Source organism: Phaenicophaeus curvirostris, chromosome 23 (genome assembly GCF_032191515.1).
Source record: "Phaenicophaeus curvirostris isolate KB17595 chromosome 23, BPBGC_Pcur_1.0, whole genome shotgun sequence".
Classification (NCBI taxonomy): Eukaryota; Metazoa; Chordata; class Aves; order Cuculiformes; family Cuculidae; genus Phaenicophaeus; species Phaenicophaeus curvirostris.
The window spans coordinates 2,076,319-2,096,661 of NC_091414.1; the positions used below are offsets into that span (position 1 = coordinate 2,076,319).

The 20,343-nt window shown below is 53.8% G+C and overlaps 4 protein-coding genes across 5 annotated transcripts in view; 2 read left to right on the forward strand and 2 right to left on the reverse strand.

The window, feature by feature from the left end:
• Positions 1–20,343, reverse strand: part of C23H1orf216 (chromosome 23 C1orf216 homolog) — a 281,686-nt gene that overhangs the window by 126,640 nt on the left and 134,703 nt on the right. The gene's annotated exons all lie outside the window — the stretch shown is intronic.
• Positions 1,607–7,230, forward strand: TEKT2 (tektin 2). 2 transcript variants are annotated; one of them, XM_069875135.1, is made up of 9 exons: positions 1,607–1,837; positions 2,432–2,557; positions 3,141–3,346; positions 3,831–3,974; positions 4,465–4,579; positions 4,967–5,074; positions 5,496–5,639; positions 5,871–5,950; positions 6,814–7,230. In XM_069875135.1, exons 1-9 carry the CDS (start codon positions 1,631–1,633, stop codon positions 7,025–7,027), a joined length of 1,344 nt encoding a protein of 447 aa, XP_069731236.1. In that variant the 5' UTR covers positions 1,607–1,630; the 3' UTR covers positions 7,028–7,230. The 2 variants fall into 2 exon arrangements, with proteins under 2 accessions (XP_069731236.1, XP_069731237.1); XM_069875136.1 differs by lacking the exon at positions 6,814–7,230 and adding an exon at positions 6,574–6,652.
• ADPRS (ADP-ribosylserine hydrolase) lies at positions 8,150–13,342 on the forward strand. Its single transcript, XM_069875185.1, has 6 exons — positions 8,150–8,372; positions 9,228–9,324; positions 10,110–10,317; positions 10,422–10,606; positions 10,701–10,801; positions 11,282–13,342. The coding sequence occupies exons 1-6, from the start codon at positions 8,156–8,158 to the stop codon at positions 11,572–11,574; spliced, it is 1,101 nt and encodes a 366-aa protein (XP_069731286.1). The 5' UTR covers positions 8,150–8,155; the 3' UTR covers positions 11,575–13,342.
• COL8A2 (collagen type VIII alpha 2 chain) overlaps positions 16,864–20,343 on the reverse strand; it is a 33,188-nt gene continuing 29,708 nt past the window's right edge. The window contains exon 3 of the mRNA XM_069875304.1: positions 16,864–19,198. Coding sequence (XP_069731405.1) covers positions 17,277–19,198 — 1,922 coding nt within the window. The 3' untranslated portion in view covers positions 16,864–17,276. The remainder of the gene's footprint in view (positions 19,199–20,343) is intronic.

The window sequence follows — 20,343 nt, forward strand, 5'->3', positions numbered from 1 at the left end:
CGTTCTGTCCTTCCCCCCCACCCCCTCGGGTGGCTCCGGGCAACGGCCCCGCGGGAGCCCGGCGAGGGGAGCGGGGCTGGAGGTGAGGGGGGAGCCCTGCGAGGGGCGGCCCCTGCCCCCCTTCTTCCCCTCGAGGGGGTGGTTCGGGGCCCTGGGGGCCTTTCTGGAGAAGAGGAGGCTGAGGGGAGACCTCATTGCTCTCTGCAACTCCCTGAAAAGAGGTTGTGGAGAGGAGGGAGCTGGGCTCTTCTCCCAAGGGACAGGGGACAGGACGAGAGGGAATGGCCTCAAGCTCCACCAGGGGAGGGTCAGACTGGATATCAGGAAAAATTTTTCACAGAAAGGGTTATTGGGCACTGTCAGAGGCTGCCCAGGGAGGGGGTTGAGTCCCCTTCCCTGGAGGGGTTTAAGGGCCGGGTGGACGAGGTGCTGAGGGCCATGGGTTAGTGATTGATGGGAATGGTTGGACTCGATGATCCGGTGGGTCTCTTCCAACCTGGTGATTCTATGATTCTGCCTCTGGCTTTGCTGCCCTTCTGTGCCCCAAGGCCCCTGGCACCCTGCAGTCCCTCTGAGGGCAGCTCTTCCTGCCTTTTGGGACCCCCAACCCCTCTCCCCACAGCCCTTTCTGCCCTCTGGCTTTGCAGCCCCTTGTGCCCCAGAGCCTCCCTGCCCCACAGCCCCTCTGCCCTGCAGCGTCTTGTGCCCTTTCTCTGGTCCCATGGCCCTTTCTGCCCTGCAACTTCTCTCCCTTACAGCCCTTTTTGCCCCTCTCTCTGGCTTCATGTCCTCTCTGCCCCACAACCCCCTGCCCCACAGCCCCTTACAGCCTGCAACCCCCCTGCCCCACAGCCCCTTACAGCCTGCACCCCCTCTGCCCCACAGCCCTTTTCCCCCCCTCTCCGTGGCTTCATGTCCCCTCTGCCCCACAGCCCTTCGTGCTCTTTCTCTAGCTCTATAACCCCTCTGAGCCCCGTGTCCCCTCCGCCCCACAGCCCCTTGTGCCCTCTCTCAAGCCCTCCCTGCAGGGCTCCCCTCCCTTTCCGTGTCCCCACCAGCATTTGGGGTGCGGGGTGGTGCTGGAGGAGCTCTGTCCCACCAAGAGGTGTCCAGGGGGACAGGCACAGGCTACGCTGGAGCCAGGGAGCGAGTCTGCCCCACAGCTCCACCTGATTATGGGTTTTTTGGGACCTGCAGTCCCCTCAGGAGCCGCTCGGATCCTGTTGAGTGGTCTCTGCAATTCCTGCTGGTTTTAGCAAGGGCAACAGCTGCAAACTGCCCTGTTCCTGCAAAGCCTCTCGGTCCCCTGGGACTGCAGCCCTGGGCTGGAACAAAAGCAGAGCCGGTAACGTAATCAGGTATTTTGTCCAAGCTCAATAATTACCCTGTGGAGATGGTGCTGTAGGCGACTCCTTGTCTCTCTGCAAGTCCCGTTCTCCAGGGACAGCGGGTGGACAGGGCTTTCCTCCTAGCCCAGGGCTGGAAGGGGGCTCCAATCCTCTACCCTTGCACTTCGTTATGTGGACATGTGTGCCCAGGTTAGGCAAGACACTAGGTCAGACCTTGCTGCTGCTTTCCTCCTGAAGAGCTCTCCAGTTTGTGGGTGCATCTCCATTTCTGATGCGTTTCCATGACTAAACACAAAATCCTTCTGTTCCTTTTTAGTCCCCAGTTCAGCGAGATGGCCACGCTGAGCACAAAGCCAGGACAGCGGTTCTCCGTGCCCGACTGGCACACCAACTCCAACTTCATCTCAGCCGATGCTGAACATCAACGCTCTGCTTCCCACCAAGTCCGTCAGGAAGCCCGAGCTCTCCGTAATGAAACCAGCAACCAGGTGGGTGCTCTGTTTGTCAGAAGATTGGGCTGAGGAGGACGGGAGAGCACCTGGGTGCATGGATCACAGAATCATAGAATGGTTTGAGGTGGAAGGGACCTTAAAGATCATCTAATTCTGTGGTTAGGGACACCTGCCACTGGATCAGGCTCCAAGCCCCATCCAACCTGGCCTTGAACACCTCCAGGGATGGGGCAGTCACAACTTCCCTGGGCAACCAGGGCCTCCCCACCCTCATTGTGAAGAATTTCCTCCTTATGTATAGTCTAAATCTGCCCCTCTCCAGTTTATAGCTATTAATGAAGGAACATGAGAAGGTTTTACCTGCACAGAACCTGCTAAATATGTGCCTTTCCTTCCTGTAACTCCCTGTGCAGAGGTTTGGGGGTGCTGTCATGAACCCCCTGGCTGGGATTCTCACGTCCATCACAACTTGTGGTGTTTTCTGTGCTCCCCATGCACGTTAGACCAAATGACAGCATGTTGTAATCCTGGGCGGGGGGATCAGGCAGTCCTGAAAACAGAGCCAGGCTTTGCAATTGCAGTCTGGAGAAAAAAAAAAAGAGAGGAATAGGGTTTCTCCTCTAATTCCAGGCAAAATGGGATGAGCACAACAACCGAACCCGTCTGACTGAACGTATCAACAGCGTGAACAGATGGAAGGAAACCCTGGACAAATGCCTTGCAGACACAGATGAGGAAATCACCGCCTTGACCAAAGTATGTTGGGGAGACAGATGGCTGGAAATCAACTTAGGCTCTCAGTGTGGGATGTTAAATAGTTGAGGCTTGTCTTCTGTACTGGGAAGCCCATACGGAGTTCAAGGGGGGCTATCAGAGGTATACTGAGATCCATACCTGGTGGAATGACCTACTGGGAAGCCAACCACTGTGTTCTTGGCTGAGCCAAGCCCTTTTGGTGGAGCTGGGCTTGGGTTTTGGGTGTTTTTTGTTGTTTTTTCTAAGCTTTGAAGGATAGTGAGAAATATGTTAACACCATTGTTCAAAAATGTTTGGTTTTGGAGAGAAAATGGCAGTGGGACATCTCTCTGATTCTTTTAGTTCTAAACCGAGAGGCTGCTGCTTCTGGAATGGTTGGACCTCAGCAAAGTGTAGTTCCCACCACCAACAGCAGAAATAGAGGACTAATGTGTTTGGTGCTCACAGTTTTCTCTCCAGACTTGCTAAAAGCTTTCAGGCAGCGTAGGACCCTCTTAACAAGAGTATCCCTGGGTTCCCCTTCCTTTCTTCCACCCATCCCTGAAGGAGGTTCCACACGCACCCAGCTGGCTGCTTCTTCCAGGTGAAGGAAACGGCAGAACGTGCTCTCCAGGCGAAGAACTTGTGTTTGGACGTTGCCATTGAGTGCCTGACGCTCCGCGAGAGCCGTCGCGCCATCGATGTGGTGAGGGACCCCGTGGAGGAAGAGCTGCACAAGGAGGTGAAGGTGATAGAAAAAGCCAAGAAAGAACTGCAGCAGAGAGTGAGCGAAGCCTTCGAGCAGCTCTGGTGAGAAGAACGACACAGTTTTTGACCAGACTCTACCCTCCTTGCTTGGATGCAGCAGTTTAACGTGCTTCTAGTGCCTCATGGAAATGGGCAGGCAGACCAGGCGTGATCACCTGGAGGAACCTCTGATCATTTCTGTTAAGATCTGCGGTATTTGGGGGTGGCAGGGGAAAGCTTTTCAAGGGAGACTTCATAAGCATCCTCAGAAGATTTCATTGCAGACAGATCTCTTGTTCTACCTGCCTTGTTCCATGAACCAGGGACCTGGAGGTGTGTAAGCTCCCAGGTTCTACCCCTCATGGGTCACTGCCCCACAGCAGGAGGGAGCTCAGCTGCTTTACTGAGCTGGGCCTGGTTCGCTGAGAGGGTGGGTGCTCATCACTTCTTGTAGAAAGATGACTGAGGTGGTGATGAAAGCTTTGGGAATCGTGAGCGGTCTCTCCCCTCTGCGTGCTCCCGCTGACCCCAGCCCTGCTTTCTGCAGCCTCTTACAGGAAGCTCGCCAGCAGCTGAGCTTTGACCACTGCTGCAAGGTGGAAACACTGGAGCTAGATCGCAGCTGCTTATCTCTCAGCGTGAACTCTCCGAACGTCTCCTTCAAGGTCAACCCAACACGGGTCCCAAATGGGTAAGGAAAGAGCCCACCCTCGTGTGCCCAAATCTGGTGTTTGGAAGAGCCCTGGGATGCTTCTTCCATCCTTGCCGTGTCCTGGCTTGGTGCGTGCAGTAACGGAGAGAGCTCAGAACGGGAGGTGGCTGCTGGGATTCACGGTGGCTCTCGGATTGTGAAGATTTTCAGGAGCTCTCATCTCAGTTGACACCACAAAGCCAGAGGAGCTGGCTGCCCTGGGCTGCAGGTGACTCTTGGTGTGTGGTGCGGTGTCTGCTTGGCGTCTCCCAGCATGGCTTGATGTGTCCCTGGTTCCGGAAGACATTGAGCTCGGTGTGGGAGCCGTGGGGTAGCAGCTCCAGCTGGTGCAATGAGGAGATTAGGCAGGACGTGACCTCCAGAACACCCAAATCATTCTGCACGGCACAAAGCCTCTCGGCCTGCAGCAAGAGGTTCTTTAGTCGTGCAAACACTCAACTTATTTTCACAACCAGTGATTTGTTCACAGATCGACTACACTCGATGAGTGGGAAATGAACAGCCTGTGCAACAAGAAGCATGCTGAGGCAGAAATGAACGCCTCGACATTGCTCCGAGAAGTGACTCTGCTGGCCATTGCCCAGGTAAATCATCACTCAGCTGTGAATCGGTGGCGTGGAAGTTCTGGATCTGGGAGGAAGGGCTGGCGTGTGCTGTGGTCAGGCAAAAGCAGTCTTGGAAAAGAGCATCGGCCCGTGAGCTGCTCCGAGAGTCGCCGCCCTCCTGGTTTAAAAGGGGAGCTTGGTTATACGAAGCTCACAGCAGTCCCTGCTTGTCCCCATCCACCGTTCCCTGCCTTGTGGCCGCAGAGGGGTGACCTGCACACGCGTGGCAGCTGCCAGAACCCCTCAGCTTTGCTCCTAGACTCGTCCCAGCCTCACAGGAGGTCAGTTTGTGTGCTGGTCGTGTTGGTGACTGCTGGGAGGAGGACGCGTTCCGGTGTGTGTGACTGGAACCCATTCTCTCTTCAGACAAACAACGAGCTGGAGGCTCAGCGTGAAGCTACCAACTTTGCCTTGCGCAAGAGGATCAGCGACCTGGAAAGAGCCCACGATGAGCTGAAATGGCAGGAGCAGAACGTAAGTGTTGCTTCTTTCCTTGTCCACCCCAACCTGGGGTAGGAATTGAATCCAAAAGGTTCTTTGTTATGTGGAAAGCTGCTTGGCCTGAGAGCGGTTTCCACATGAGAGGTGTGAAGTGCCACATGCATGATCCCTACAACCTCCTTCTGCCATCGCAGTTGCTGCTTTGGTGTTTCCCAGCAGCAGTGCGAGGTTTTAGCCTTTTTATTTCACCCTTGGTCTTGACTTCTGTGGCCATAAAACACCAGCAGCACCGTGCCTGGTCCGTGTGAAAAGCCTGATCGATCTAAGAGGGGTTCAGTACATGGAAGCCCACCAGCCCTTGTTTAAAATCCACTCACTGAAAGCCCAGAATGCTTGGGGGCTGTTTTCCAGTCTATCCCATGGCTGCCCCTCACGGCAATATCTTAATCCTTAGACCCTGGAGGAAATTGCTGAGATGGAGGAGGACATCCAGCGCTTGGAGAAAGATCTTCGGAGGAAAATGCAAGACCTAAAAGTGGCCCACACCCGCCTGGAGACCCGCACGTGTCGCCCCAACATGGAGCTCTGCTGCGATGAGGTACCAGCCTCACCGGGCACGCTCCCTGCCAGGGGGAGCTGACAGGGCTGGGGCTCGCGTGGGTCTCAAGACGTGGATGGATTTTGGAGCAAACTCCAGAGGGGCTGAGCGATGGAGTCACCCCAATAAATATCATAGCGGGGCTGGGAGGGGAATGAGAGAACCGTGACCTTTGTGAAATACACTTCAGCCCTCTTAACCGTTGTTGTCTTCTCCCTCTGCACCTGGTAGGTCCAGTACGGGCTAAAGGATGAGGTCCGCCAGCTGGAGGGATCGATCCGTGCGCTCCAACAGAAGCTGGCAGAGTCGCAGTAAGTCTCCTGCTCTCCAGGGCACCGCGTGAGGGACGTGGCGCTGTGAGGCACAGTTCCAGAAGCTGCATTTGGGAATTGTTGCTGGGTGGGGGGCTGGATGGGGCAGAGGGGTGCAGGCACGAGGGGTCTGTGTGAGTGGGAAGGGGCTGCAAAGATGACCCGAGGGGTGGAGCACCTCCCATCCGAGGACAGGCTGAGAGTTGGGGTTGTTCAGTCTGGAGAATAGAAGGGTCCAGGAAGACCTTATAGTGACCTTCTAGTACCTGAGGGGGCTGCAAGAAAGCTGGGGAGGGACTGTTTACAAAAGCTTGGAGTGATAGGACAAGGGTCAATGGGTACAAACTGGAGAGGGGCAGATATAGATTAGACATAAGGAGGAATTTCTTCACAATGAGGGTGGGGAGGCCCTGGAACAGGTCGCCCAGGGAAATGGTGTCTGTCCCATCCCTGGAGATGTTCAAGGCCAGGTTGGATGGAGCCTTGGGTAGCCTGATCCAGTGGGAGGTGTTCCTGTCCATGGCAGGGGGTTGGAACTGGATGATCTTTAAGGTCCCTTCCAACCCAAACTATTTTATTGTTCTATGATTCCCACGATTCCTGCTTCCCTCTGTCCTCATCAGAGATAGTTCCAAAAGGGGAAAAAACAAAGGGTGAAAAGTAAAGGAAGAAACAGCGGTGCTGAGCGTGAGCTCCCAGGGTGCATGGGCCGCTCAGAAACTCCTGACCATTCTCTCTTTGCACAATGGCCAAGGCTGCACAGACGCTTCTGCTGCAAAGTGAGAAGCTGGGTGTTTCCCATCCAACTTGGGAAGCGAATGCAGCGCTTGAACCCGACTCTTCTCACTTCTGCTTGTCCCCAGGTCTGCCCTGAGTGCTCTTTACAGACCGCTCTACCGCATTCAGACAGATATTGGCTACAAAGCCAATTCCCTGGTGCTGGACAACAAGTGCGTGGAGAGCCGCAGAAAGCTTGTGGTCCCTGCTGAGAAATGTATGCCAGATTTTGAAGCTTTCAACCGGAGCGTGAACCGTACGCTCTCCCCGCTGCAGAGCAGGCAGCTGGAGCTGGGTTAGCACGCCAGGAGCATTGTGCAAGGAGCCGCACCGAGGAGAAAGCTACCAGTGACTCAATTCCGTGGCCAGGAAAGCTGACATCTGTGTCGTGTTAGGATAATGTAATTCTCCTCCCTCCTCCTGGGTTGTTATATAACTGTCTGTCCCCTTCTCCGATGTTTACAGCCGCCCGCGCTCCGAGGAGCGCTGTACACAATAAAGAGTCTGTCCCAAAGAGCGGTTGTCATCCAGAGTGTTGGAAGCATTTGGCGGTGATTGAATCCATCTGTGCTCTTTAGTGTTTTAAGTTCTTCACAGAGCGAGGCTGCGCTCTGAAAAGGGGACTGTGTGCCCGTGGCAGCTGCCCAGCTCTGCTCTGCCTCCGATCGCCTCGCTCCAACCATGAAAGCGGAGTCGGCGCTGGGATTTCCCTTTGCCTTCAGCCCCGCGAAGCTACAAAATGCAAAACCTGGTGTCTGTTGTGGCTCTCGTGGCCATGGGCTTGTTAAACTCACAGCCACGATGCAGTTTTTATTGTTGTGCAGTGATAGGATGAGGGGACAAGCTTAGAGCAGCTTCCAGCACAGAAAGGGGCTGCAGGAAAGCTGGGGAGGGGCTCTAGATCGGGGAGGGCTTTCAGCTGAAAGAGGGGAAGTTGAGATGAGATCTTAAGGAGAAATGTTTTGCTGTGAGGATGAGGAGGCCCTGGCCCAGGTTGCCCAAAGAGGTTGTGGCTGCCCCATCCCTGGAGGGGTTCAAGGCCAGGTTGGATGGAGCTTGGAGCCCCTGATCCAGTGGGAGGCGTCCCTGATTCTTCATCCCTGGAGGGGTTCGAGGCCAGGTTGGATGAAGCTTGGAGGAACCAGATCCAGCGTCAGGCGTCCCTGCCATGGCAGGGGGTGGGACTAGATGGGTTTTGAGGTCCCTTCCAACCCAAACCACTGCATAATTCCATGATTTTCCTTCCCTACAGGCGTTGCCTCTCAACTCAGAGCATCCAATGACTCAATGAATGGGGGGAAAGGGACCTGCAATCCCCAAAGCAGCCGCTATGGGGCCTCCGGGTCGCAAGGGGGCGCTGGACGCGGCGGCCGCCGCGTCCAGCGCCCCCTGCGACCCGGAGGCCCCATAGCGGCTGCTCAGGCCAAGATGGCGGCTCCCAAGATGGCGGCGCCCACAAGTTCAGGCTCCGGGAGCGCTCGGGTCTCAACCCCTCGTCCCGGCCTCGCTCGGTTCCGGGGTTGTTTGCTGGGAGCGTTGTTGGGTGACTGTTTGGGAGCTGTGTTCGAAGGGACGAGCGTGGTGAAGCTGCCGGAGCTGCTGCGGTTCCTGAAGGGATTGGAAACGGTGGAGGAGGAGGCTGGAGGTGGGAGGGAAAGGCCTGTGAGGGGAGGGGAAGGGGTTTGTGCTGAAAGAGGGGAGATTGGGACGAGGTTTCCCGGAGATGGGGGTCCAGGGGCTGCAGGAAAGCTGGGGAGGGGCTTTTTACAAGGGCGTGGAGTGATAGGATGAGGGGAGAAGCTTAGAGCAGGTTGCAGTGCTGAAAGAGACCTTAGAGCAGCCTCCAGTGTTGGAAGAGACCTTGGAGCAGCTTCCAGTGCTTAAAGAGGCCTTAGAGCAGCCTCCAGTGTTGGAAGAGACCTTGGGGCAGCCTCCAGTGCTGAAAGAGACCTTGGGGCAGCTTCCAGTGCTTAAAGAGGCCTTAGAGCAGCCTCCAGTGTTGGAAGAGACCTTGGAGCAGCCTCCAGTGCTGGAAGAGACCTTGGGGCAGCTTCCAGTGCTTAAAGAGGCCTTAGAGCAGCCTCCAGTGTTGGAAGAGACCTTGGAGCAGCCTCCAGTGCTGAAAGAGACCTTAGAGCAGCTTCCAGTACGGAAAGCAGCTCAGGGAAGCTGGGGAGAGGCTCTTGATCAGGGAGTGCAGGGATAGGATGAGGGGAAAGGGTTTTCAGCTGAAAGAAAGGAGGCTGAGATGAGGCCTTAGGCAGAAATGTTCTCCTGGTAGGATATGGAGGCGCTGATTGAAGTTGCCTAGAAAAATCACAGATTCTCCATCCCTGGAGATGTTCAAGACCACGTTTGATGGGGCTTGGAGCAACTGGATCCAGTGGGAGGTGTCCCTGCCCATGGCAGGGGGTGGGATTGGGTGGGCTTTGAGGTCCCTTCCAACACAAATTATTCTGTGATTCTATGTCGTCACACTATATTTTGACCTTCTGTTTAGAGACGCTTTCATACACAGATGACACGGCCATGAGCAGGTCGGTGGTGCAGTCCCTGCTAGCCAAGCGAGAGTTCGACGAGGTTGATATGGCCAAGAGGTGAGGAACGCGGCCACCTTCGGAGGTGTCGACGTGCTTGTGAAGGCAAAGCTTTCACTGTCATCTGTGAAAGGGAAGAGGGCCCTGACAAATCCATCGTTAATTAATAGGGAAAGCAATGGCCAATCTTCCAATTTATTTTGTGCTTTGCACTGTGCTGGAACACACAGCACTGCTGACTTTAGCGTGGGTTTAACATGAAGCAGCGTGGGCCGTGCTGTGTTGCAGCCATGTGTGTATGCGCTGTTGTGGAAGACAACACTTAGAAATTTCAGAAGTGTTTCCTTTCATGTTTATTTGCTGCTATTTATGTTTATGCTTCCCTTAATTCAGTTAGTGACTGTTGATGAGGTCAGCTTCTGCTTGTTTATGATCTCTTTCCCTTTTGAATCCACGGCCCTGGCAGCATTTGGTTCCACTTAAGGGAGAGGAACATTTATTTGTTTGAAAACCTCTTCCATTGAACTTGAACAAAAGGCTTTGTGGTTGTGACCCGTGGAAATGCTTCCAGTTTGCTTCTGTTCCAAGGCATAGTTGAGAGGGAGACAAGGGGGTTGTGAGAGGTGGTGTTTATTCACACTTGCCTCCTTTCACACAAGTTTTGGGAACTGGATTTTCCCTACTGAAGAGAATCACTTGGACTCTGCCTGTCACTGAATTTACCCACATGTTAATAATTAATTTTATCGAGTAGCTTTATGTGGCATCTACAGACCTCAGGAACAGGCTAAATATCTCTTGTATTTCTTCTACCCTGTGTAACCACCCTACTTTCCCCACACCAGGTTTGCTGAGGAGTACAAGAAAGAACCCAACAGGGGCTATGGGATGGCTGTTATCAACGTCTTCAAGAAGCTCCTGAGCCCCAAGTGCAATGATGTATTTGAACCAGCAAGAGCCCAGTTTAACGGGAAGGGCTCCTACGGCAACGGTGGGGCCATGAGGGTGGCAGGCATCTCCCTCGCGTATTCCGACGTCCAGGATGTTAAGAAGGTGCTTGTTCTTGGCTCATTTGGGCTCCTGGTAGTCCCTGCGGTCAGGAGCGCCTGCTGAAATCTCTCAGTTAGGTTTAGCTGATGATGTATTTTCATTTGCAGTTTGCGAAACTGAGTGCCGAGTTAACCCACGCCAACTCGCTGGGCTACAACGGGGCCATCCTGCAGGCGCTGGCTGTGCACCTTGCCCTGCAGGGAGAGCTCAGCAGGGAGACCTTCCTGGAGCAGCTCATTAGCCACATGGAAGATGTCGAGGCAGATGACAAGTCTCTGGCTGACGCCCGAGCGTACGTGGCTGTGAGAAGCACTCTCTGTTGTGTACGGTTTATCCTGGCTCTTCACATTCTCTCTTCTTCGTTGTACTTTCTTCTTTCTTTCCAGGCTGGGATTTGAGGATTTACCATTTTCAAGGCGTCTAAAGAAAATAAAGGAATTTCTGGAGCTCAGCAGTGTTCCCAAAGCAGATGTACTGTTTGAATTGGGTAAGCACCTTTCTTACTGCAAGTATTGGGAAAGAGCTGGGAGCAGGACCGGCTCAGCAAGCCTGGCTGATACGTCCTCCCCCAGACTCTGTGCTGCCTGCAAGTCACTGGATGTACTGGAAGGGCTGCCTGTGCTCACCTGTAATGCCCAAGTCTGTATTGATGGGGAAAAATGTCTCATGAATAATGTTTCTTAATATTCTAAGGTCCCTTGTCTTAACAGCTGTCACCTTGGATGGGAAGGGGTGGATGTGAATTGCCAGACTGTATTGGTGTGACGGGAGCTGCTCCCCGTGATGCAAGTCGTGCCGGGGAACTGGGGGAGATCTCTGGCATTTTCACCTTGACACGATAAAATCAGGGATACCAGCATGGAAACTAACTGGCAATAGGAAGTTGCAGCTAAAAGGGAGAAGGTTCTTCTGCGGGAGGGAAGACGCAGGGTTCTGTGGCAGTGAAGATGATTGGGTTTGTTAACAGGCAATGGCATCGCTGCTTTGCGGTCTGTCCCTACTGCCATTTACTCCTTCCTGCACTGTATGGAAGCCGACCCGGATATTCCCGATCGCTACAACAACCTGCAGAGGACCATCATCTACTGCATCTCGCTGGGAGGAGACACAGACACCATTGCGACCATGGCAGGAGCCATTGCAGGGGCCTATTACGGGGAGGAACAGATACCCCCAAGCTGGGAGCGGAGCTGTGAAGCTTTTCAAGAGATGCAGAAGCTGGCCAGTAGCTTGTATGAACTCTACTGCCAGCGGCTCTGAGCTCCGAGGGGAGAGTGTCTTCTGAAGGCAAAGCAGGTGGTCACCTCTGCTTTTCTGGACAGGAACGGGGTGGTGGATCTGCACAGTGAGCCTCTGCCTGGGAGAGACCCTGCTGCTGGGAGCTGGTAGCACAAAGAGGGAAGAGAGGGGACAAACGCTTCCCTTACGGTTCAGCTGGGGAGCGGCTGCAGGTGATGCTGTGGACAGTGGGTGCTTCTCTGAAGCACAGAAGAGCATCAAGTTTCACATTTTCTGCTTCGTGCTTTGCCCACCGTTATGTCATTTTGTCAGAACGGTTACTAGGTGGGTGTCTGAATCCGCTGGCTTTCTTGCTGTTTTCCTCTACTCCTGTGTGCTGTGGCCCTTGTTTCGGTTGCTGTGGCCTGTCCTGTGGTGGCTCTGAAAGGCTCCACCTCCCTCTGGTGCACACTCAGCTGAAGAATGTGGGTGGAAGTCATCAGAGAGGCCCTTCCCAGAGAGCCTGGGTGGTGGCGTGGGTCACCTCCACGTGGTGAAGGGGAATGCTCCTGGGGAGCTTTGCTTCCTTAAAGGCAGAATGGAAGGTGCCAGAGAGTGGAGAAGGGATTCCTTTGCATTGCTAGTGGCACATTGCGAGAAAAGCCTTTGGTGTGTGCAGACAGAATCCCAGCTTGTGGTTACTGCACTCATTTGCTGCTCCTTTTTTGTCCTTTGCTGTGCAATCCACCTGGTGCTGGCCTGAGCGATTCCATTCGGTGTTCCCTCACCCAGCTGACTTTCACATCGCTGCAGCTACTTTAGCTACTCCTTCTCTCCTAATCCACATCTCCTGTATTTTTAATGCTGTCCTGTGTATGTCCAGACCATCAAGTGAGATTGCTGTGACATCTGTGAGTGGAGACAGTTGTGAAACCTGGTGTTAAAGAGGGACTGAATTCCTGATTCTGCTGCAGTCAGGGACAAAAATGACTTCAGCAGGAAGCAGGAGTTTCTCTCGGCTTTAAAGCTGTGCAGTTGGTACGAATCATCTGAAAATAAAGGGAAAGGTAGGTTAATTGGGGGAGAATTTATCAAAGCTAAAAGAATTTGTGCATTTGAAGAGGGTGGTGGTGGCCAAGAACATTCTAGCAAAGCTAGAAAGACAAGGGAAGGGGCAAGCAGTCATATGGAAATGTGTGTAAATTTGAATGTGATAATGTAATTCTCTATAATCTCCAGTTTTTATGACACTGGGAAGCGACTGCTTTGCTCAGCAGTCGCTCCCTGTTTGTTGGTGCCTGTGCTGGGCTGCATGTGCCTGTGGGAACTGGGGCTGTGATGGGATGTTGAGTTCTTCCTATTGTCTCCTTCCTTCAAGTGCGAGGCTTCTCTGTGATGCTTTAATGGGTTTTCCGTGTATAAATGAATTCCTGAGGATATGTGGAGTTTTGGTCTATTGTATATTTATATGTTGTGCTGCAGATCTGAGATGTAAAGTGTCAGGATTTTCACACTGTTCTGCCAGAGGTGTGATCATGCTCACAAAATTATCTAAAATAAGGTATTTTCCTTTTAAAGCAGCTTTTAATTGTAAATGTTTGGCGCAGAAGAGCTCCTGTTTGAAAAGCATAGCTCATTTTAGGCCGGGATTTAAATGTGTACTAAAACATTTAGCTCTGACTGCCTTGGAAAGAAATAAAATCACTTCATTATCTTTGTTAATTAGCCACTGCTCCCATCTTTTCATTCAAGTAATGAAGTTGTGCTCCCACAATAAACGACAGGGAGTTGTATGGAAACCTCTGGGCTGTTTCTCCCCACCTTACACTTCACTTTAAGACTCAATCTGAAACTCCTGTTACAGCTGCTTGAGGTCTTCTGTAGAAAGCTGAATGGAAGCTGTTTGGTGTTTAGAGACATCGTGTGTGCAGCTCTTCATTCGGGTTGAGTTTTAGCACTAGAAATCTGTTGTGAAAACCCCTGTGAGGGGTACGGGATGGCTGAGGTTTGTAGAAGCCCAGGAGAAGGGGGTGTTGGGAGCATCCATCACGAGCATTGTAGGCAGGTTTGCTCAAGAGACTCTTCCTTTGCCAGGCAGGCTCATCGGAATGGTCCCATTCCTTTGCTGGTCGCATTCGCGTCTCCTCTTCCAGGTAAGAGACCAAGTGGGAAAACGTTTTCTTCTTTTTAGTCTTTTTACTTTTCACCTTTGAAGATGATTTGCTGCTTGGGATGCAGAGATTGGCCACAGGTGAGGTTGTGTATGGCAAAAACACAGAAGGGAAAGGGAATCCCCAACACTTCGACCTGAATTCCTCAAATGAATAATTGTCAGGTTGGAAGGGTCTGAATTTCATCTGCTTTTTAAATATGAACTTCTGGAGACAGGAATCTTGTCCTTAAGAACCACGCAACACCTTCTTTTGTAAGAACATTCGTTAGCGAGCAAATCTGAGCTGAATTTGTGAAAGAAAAAACAGTGCAAGGCTCTGTTTGAATGGTCTCACGAGCTGGGCTGAGCAAGCCCAGCGCTAACAGGACAAAGGCACAGCTGAGCCCACCTTTATACAGTAAGTTTTATTGATGTTTTGTCAATACAATCAAGTACTGCAGTTTTAGTTCTGAAGAGAAGGCCAGTTTCTGATCACAAAAAGAGTGCATTTTAAACCAACTGTTACTATGACAGACAGTGCATGTAATAAGTATTTACAAAACTAAACCCCTCTATATACTAGGTTAGAAATGGAGATACTAGAGGCAAATTTAAAAAAAATAGTAAGAATTTGTATATAAAAATGCACGTTGTAATGCAGTTTTCATAATTAAAAATAGACATACTTCATCCAACCCAACCTTTTATTATTGTGATTGAAACCAAAATCCCATGCGCTCACACACACGACAGAAAATGACGCTCTCTGCTGGCGAATGTCACGTACTCAATACTCCTTCCTGACAGCGTCCGGTTTAGTGAACAGCCTCCCTCACCCTGTGCATCGTTTTATTCTCTAGCCTAAATCTATGTGCGTGTAATACCTCTGCCTTTCAATTGCTGTGTAAATGTAACAGGTTATATAGCTGCGGAAGGTTGATTATGGGTTATGCTCTGCACATGAAGGGAAAGTGAAATCGCGAAACGATATCTACAGCTTTGAACAAGTTAGTGTCTCGGTGTGGTTATAGTGAGTAATTTTGTCATCGCGTTTTGCCAGCTAGAACAAGGAAGTTTCGACTAAAACGAAACAGAACGAAAAGAAACGGAACGTAGGTTAGAAGACAGTATAAATAAGTCGCTTTGCTGAGTAACAGGACAAAGCTTCCACCCCGTGGGACATGAGCAGCTCCTGGCCCTGCTGCAGGTAGTGTGCACACACGGCGGGACGGACCCCGCTGCCGGCCCCGGCCCTGCCTGGCACCAGCTCCCCTTCACTGCTGTTCGCCACGAGAAAGACGCCTCCGGAAAGGAGACTCAAGGCCAGCCCAGCACCCTCCTCCCCAGCTGGGGCTTGGAAGAAAACATCTGACCTTCCGCTCTTAATATCAGGGACTCTTGTATGGGTCCTGTTCCTGCTGGGAAATGTCCCCTTAAACCCAAATGGCCCTGACACCCCGCTGCTTTTAGGAGATAGAATCAGAATCATGGAATGGGTTGGGTTGGAAGAGACCTCCAAGCCCATCCAGTTCCACCCCTGCCATGGGCAGGGACACCTCCCACCGGATCAGGTTACTCAGAGCCCCATCCAACGTGGTCTTGAACACCTCCAGGGATGGAGAATCCTTGACTTCCCTGGGCAACCTGGACCAGGGCCTCACCACTGGACTCCACCGCTCGTTAAAAGCAGCCAGTGGGACTGGAAACACAGGGACAGCTTTTTAGCTTGGGAAGGTTTAGTCTTCATATGAAACTTGCAGCTCCATGTGGAGAAAATCCCTGGGAGGGAGACAGCCCAGCCCCAGCTGGGCAGTAGCTGAAGCGCTCGCCTTCCAACTGTAAATTCTCTTTTTTGTGCTTCCTAATTTCAGGGGTAGGTTTGTTTTTCAAAGGAAGCCTTGGATGGCAAGAGGCAGAAACACAGACAGGCTTAAGGCGAAAACCAGACAGAAATGGAAAAGGAGAAGTTTCAGTATCTTGTACGCTCCATCTGGGGAATTATCCCAAGTCCCATTCCTGCTGCTTTTCTTTTCCTTGGCCATAGAACAGGCTTTAGGAAAATTTAAGGATACCAGTCACTCAGCTGGTGACCAAACTGCTGCTGTTTCCTCGGGGATGTCCCTTTGCAGAGGGACGTGCAGCGTGACACGTGGATTCCTTCGGCAGTGTGCTGCTTGCCTGGGATGAGCAGAATTGCTTTACTCAAAGCGCACGTGGCGATGCCTATTGTACCACGAGAAAAACCTGCGCAGCAACAGGGTTCAAGGGCTCCCACCCGAGTGGTCGGTACCCGCTTCCTAGAACCTCGTAGCTCATATTCAGGTCAATAACGCTCCAAGCATTAGTGAGACAAAGCGGCAACAACAGACAAATGGGTTATTTCTTAACCTAAGTCACATACCAGCACCCGGAATGGTGCTTTTTTTACAGGTACATATTGCACTAGACTTGTAAATACCATTGTTAAGTAGATTATAGCACCGTTGCAAAATGATTGAATGGAAAGGTTAGAACGAACACTAGTTTTTCTTAATTAAAAGGTCCCCAGAGAAAGGGGGAGCCCAATGCGAAAGTTTACACCCCCCGAACTAGTGAGACAGTCAAAGTGAGTTGTCCGTAAGTGGCACTTTTGGAAAGCACAACTAAACCAGGCGGGAAGCACCGGGAGCCAGGCTTGCAGGGCCATCCCCGTGGGGTCAAGGAATAACGTGCAAGGTTGCAGGCTGCAAGGAAACAGGAGAGAACGAGCCCTAGGACCTGAGAGAGAGGATGGGTGTTCATCACAGGAGCCCACTGCCCTCATCGGCTTGGGAACTATCCTCCCAGATACCACTGCCTGGATGGTTTTATTCCTAAAGGTGCTGGGGGAGAAGGGTTAAAAATAATATTTACTTCTTCTAAGAAGGTGCTTATGCAAAGTGTTCCACTTTTTATGGTTATCAATCCAACCACACTGAATCCGGAGTGAATCCGAGAGACCATCTCAAAGCCCAGGCTGAACAAGCAGGCGTCAGCGAGGCTGGAACCGGGGTGTGCGATGGGTGGGGAAGGAAACTTCTCAATCCATCACAGATCTCTGCTGCTGTACAGGTTTGTGTTATGTGCCTAGGGCCCCTGTGCTGGTTAGCAAATACACCACCCATTCCAATAGCTCTATTTATTTAACTAGTACTCAACGTGGGAAACGAGGGCACTTGATTACGGTCTAGTCTTCCAGAAAGGTCTAGTCTTCCACTGACCCTCTCTGGATCGCAGCAGTTTACTGCAGAGCCAGCTCCTTGCCATCCCAAGCACCTTCCTGTGTTTGATGTAGTCACTAGGGTAGAATTTATTCCAAACACGCTTTGCTGAGGAAGTTTTTCCCCTCCCTCCCCTAAAAAAGAAAGAAAGAAAGATAGAGATCTCCTTTCCAGTTACGCTCTTGACTCGTGGATCAAACAGCGTGAAGCAAGGTCCCATGACAACGGCTTGCGCGTTCTTCCCAGTGATTTTTCCTTTTTGTATTAATTTTAAAAAACTTTTTTTATCAAAAAAAAAAAAAAAAGACAGTTTATGGCTAAAGTGGGTGAAAAGGAAACGCGCCCAACAGCTGTTATGTGGGGCAAAGCAGGAACCCGGAGAAGGAGGAGTGGATGTATTCCGTGGAGTACAACCCGTTGGCCTGGTCCGAGGGCATTTGTACCCAGACTTGGTCGTTCTCCTTGAGTTCAAGCACGGCACTGCCCGAGGCCTGGTCCAGGTAGCCCTTTTTGTACTCATCGTAGGTGTAGGTGGCTGGCACGTTGTTCTTATAAAGAGCCACCCAGACGTTAGTCCCTTTGACGTGCACGTGGTAGGCGAAGTAGTAGATGCCGGATACGGGGCAGGTGAATATCCCGGTGACGGGGTTGTAGCCGTTGTGTCCGTTATACAAAGTCCGGTCAAACTTGACCGGCATGCCTGACGCCGGGAAGGGGGAGGTGAGGATGGCGGTGAAGGCTGGCGCGATGCGGGCCGAGAGCTCTCCTCGGCCGTACTGCGGTTTCCCCGGTTTGCCGTTACCCAGCACGGCGCCCTCCACGCCTCCGTCGGGCAGATGCAGCCCCGCGATGCCCGTCTCGTCCAACACCCCGGGCGCTCCCGGTGGCCCGGGAGGACCCGGGGGCCCCGGGGGCCCGTTCAGCCCCGGCGTTCCTGGCATTCCCGGGGGGCCAATGGGGCCGGCCATGCCGGGCTCACCGGTCTTCCCCTCGCCTGGAACCCCCGGGAGCCCGGGCTCCCCTTTCAGCCCCGGTAACCCCTGAGGCCCCATGGGACCCGCGGGTCCTTGCAAGCCAGGGATGCCGGACGGGCCCCGCAGCCCCGGCTGCCCCGGGATCCCGCCATCCCCTTTGGGCCCGGGGTTGCCCGTTGAGCCCGGCACCCCCGGGAGGCCGATGAATCCTGGTTCTCCTTTGGGACCAGTCGGGCCGGGGGGTCCCTGTGAGCCGGGCAAGCCCCTTTCTCCCGGCACCCCCGGCTTCCCCACGAAGCCGTTCAGCCCCTGGTCGCCACGTATTCCCGGCATTCCCGGGGGCCCGCTTGGCCCCACGTCCCCTTTGGGGCCGGGTGGCCCGTGCTTGCCCGGCAGACCCATGGATCCCGGCAGGCCCGGAGGCCCGATGATGCCGGCAGGACCCGGCTCTCCCGGCTCCCCATCAACACCGGGTTCCCCCTTATCGCCAATGGCTCCCGGCGCCCCGGGTTGCCCGCGATCTCCTTTTAGACCAGGCAAGCCCGGCTTCCCGTAGCCCGTTGGGCCCGGCAAACCAGGGAGACCGCGGATGCCGGGCTCTCCCTTTGGCCCCGTGGGACCCTGTATCCCTGGCACCCCGGCGGTGCCCGGGATCCCGACCCCATCGATGCCGGGGGGTCCCCGTGGCCCCACAGGGCCGGGCTCCCCGCCGACGCCCGGCGCGCCCGGGGGTCCCATGTCGCCCTTCTTCCCCGGAGCGCCCGGTTGGCCATCAAGGCCGGGTTTTCCAACGCCAACGGGTCCCGGGGGCCCCGCGGGGCCGGGAGGGCCGCCGTTGCCCCGGGGTCCCGGTATCCCTGGCTTCCCCACGCCGTTCTCGCCCTTCATCCCTCGCTCCCCGCGGGGACCCGGCTCTCCCTTCAGGCCAGGCTCACCCCGAAATCCAGGCAGCCCGGGGCCGCCCTGGGGTCCCGGTTTCCCGTTGACGGAGATGCCGGCTGGCCCGGGAAGCCCTGGAGGGCCAGGCAGCCCTCTTGGCCCTTGTTCTCCTCGCATGCCAGGCTCGCCCTTGGCTCCGGGCATCCCTTTCATACCCGCCTTGCCAGGGAGCCCTGGGATGCCGGGTTTCCCAATGCCCGAGAAGCCGGGGGGGCCGGCGGGTCCAGGCTGGCCGTGCATTCCTGGCTTTCCCGTGCCCGGTTTTCCTGGGTAGCCGGGAGGTCCGGGGGGTCCGCGTGGTCCAGGCTTTCCTGGAGGTCCTGGCTCCCCTTTGAGGTCCATGGGCAGCAGCGGCGGCATGTCTGCGGAGAGGGGAGACACGGAGCGTTACCACGATGGACGGAGGCGCCTGCTGCGGGATCCCCGCAGGGCGTTAGAGCCAAGGGCTCCAGTGCTGCCCACGAGGGGTCTTCTCTAGAAATGGTTCTATTTAAACGTGGCCAAAGCGGCTTCCTGGGCCACCACATCAGCAGGCGAGACCCTGAGGCGAGACCCTGGCTGGAGCCCAGGGCGCTAATTCAAGCCTTACTCCATCCTTCCTTCCACAGAACGTGTCAACAAGAGCGGCGAGTGCCAGCGGCTCTGGCAGCGGCGTTCTGCAGTCACCTACTGTGGGGCTTTTTTTAGGAGCTGGATTCAACCCTCCTGCTGCCTCACTTCCCAGTGGCCTCGAAAGCACCGTGGGATTCAGTCCCTCCTGCCTGGGCTCGGCGAGAGGACGGTGATGGAGTGAGCCAAGACCGAGAATAATCCCTCGAGTCCAGGCCCTCGGGAGACCTTTAATCCTTTTGGATTAAAAAGAAAACTCTTGAACATGTACTTGAGAGAGCGACGAGGTGGTTCCTATGGGTTAAGACATGCCCGCTGTGCTCGCTGGCTCAGCTCCCGCGTCCAGCACGGCAGAGAAAAGCTCATCAAGAAGAAATAAAGCGCTGAGGATGGAGGCAAAGCCAATAGCTACAAGGGCAACGCAACCTCAGCCTCGTCCAAATGAGTCAGCCCAGCTGGGAATAGGCCGTAACCACTTGACATTTAAGGAATTTACAGAGGTCTTTTGCAAACGGATATAAGAAAGAAACTAATGGGCTGAGAGACTCCAAAGCTGAGGAGAGCCAGATTACATGCCCACCACAGCTCAGTGCTTAAAGCGCAGACGTGAGCGTAAATGACCCCTCGAGGCCAGCCTAGGCAGGGGGTCACTTCCCAGGTGACACCAGGAATGGGGGAGAAAGAATAAAGCTGATCAACTCTTTTTTTTGGGAAGCTGGAAATGAAGGAAATGACTTGGCAGTCGTACGTCCATGAGACCACGATGAGAAAGCTCTGGGGAGACCTTAGAGCTAAAAGGGGCTCCAGGGAAGCTGGGGACAGATTTAGCAGGGTGTGTTGTGACAAGCCAAGGGGTTTGAAACTAAAGGAGGGGAGATTCAGGCTGGATATAAGGAAG

What these genes read in the sequence shown, in the direction of transcription:
- TEKT2 (XM_069875135.1), top strand. Translation starts at nt 1,631, where the DNA reads ATGACTAAACACAAAATCCTTCTGTTCCTTTTTAGTCCCCAGTTCAGC. An exon ending in GTAATGAAACCAGCAACCAG is followed by an intron (nt 1,838 to 2,431) that starts GTGGGTGCTCTG and finishes CTCTAATTCCAG; the next exon opens with GCAAAATGGGATGAGCACAA. An exon ending in CAGAAGCTGGCAGAGTCGCA is followed by an intron (nt 5,951 to 6,813) that starts GTAAGTCTCCTG and finishes GCTTGTCCCCAG; the next exon opens with GTCTGCCCTGAGTGCTCTTT.
- ADPRS (XM_069875185.1), top strand. Translation starts at nt 8,156, where the DNA reads ATGGCGGCTCCCAAGATGGCGGCGCCCACAAGTTCAGGCTCCGGGAGC. An exon ending in TCTCTGGCTGACGCCCGAGC is followed by an intron (nt 10,607 to 10,700) that starts GTACGTGGCTGT and finishes CTTTCTTTCCAG; the next exon opens with GCTGGGATTTGAGGATTTAC. An exon ending in AGATGTACTGTTTGAATTGG is followed by an intron (nt 10,802 to 11,281) that starts GTAAGCACCTTT and finishes GTTTGTTAACAG; the next exon opens with GCAATGGCATCGCTGCTTTG.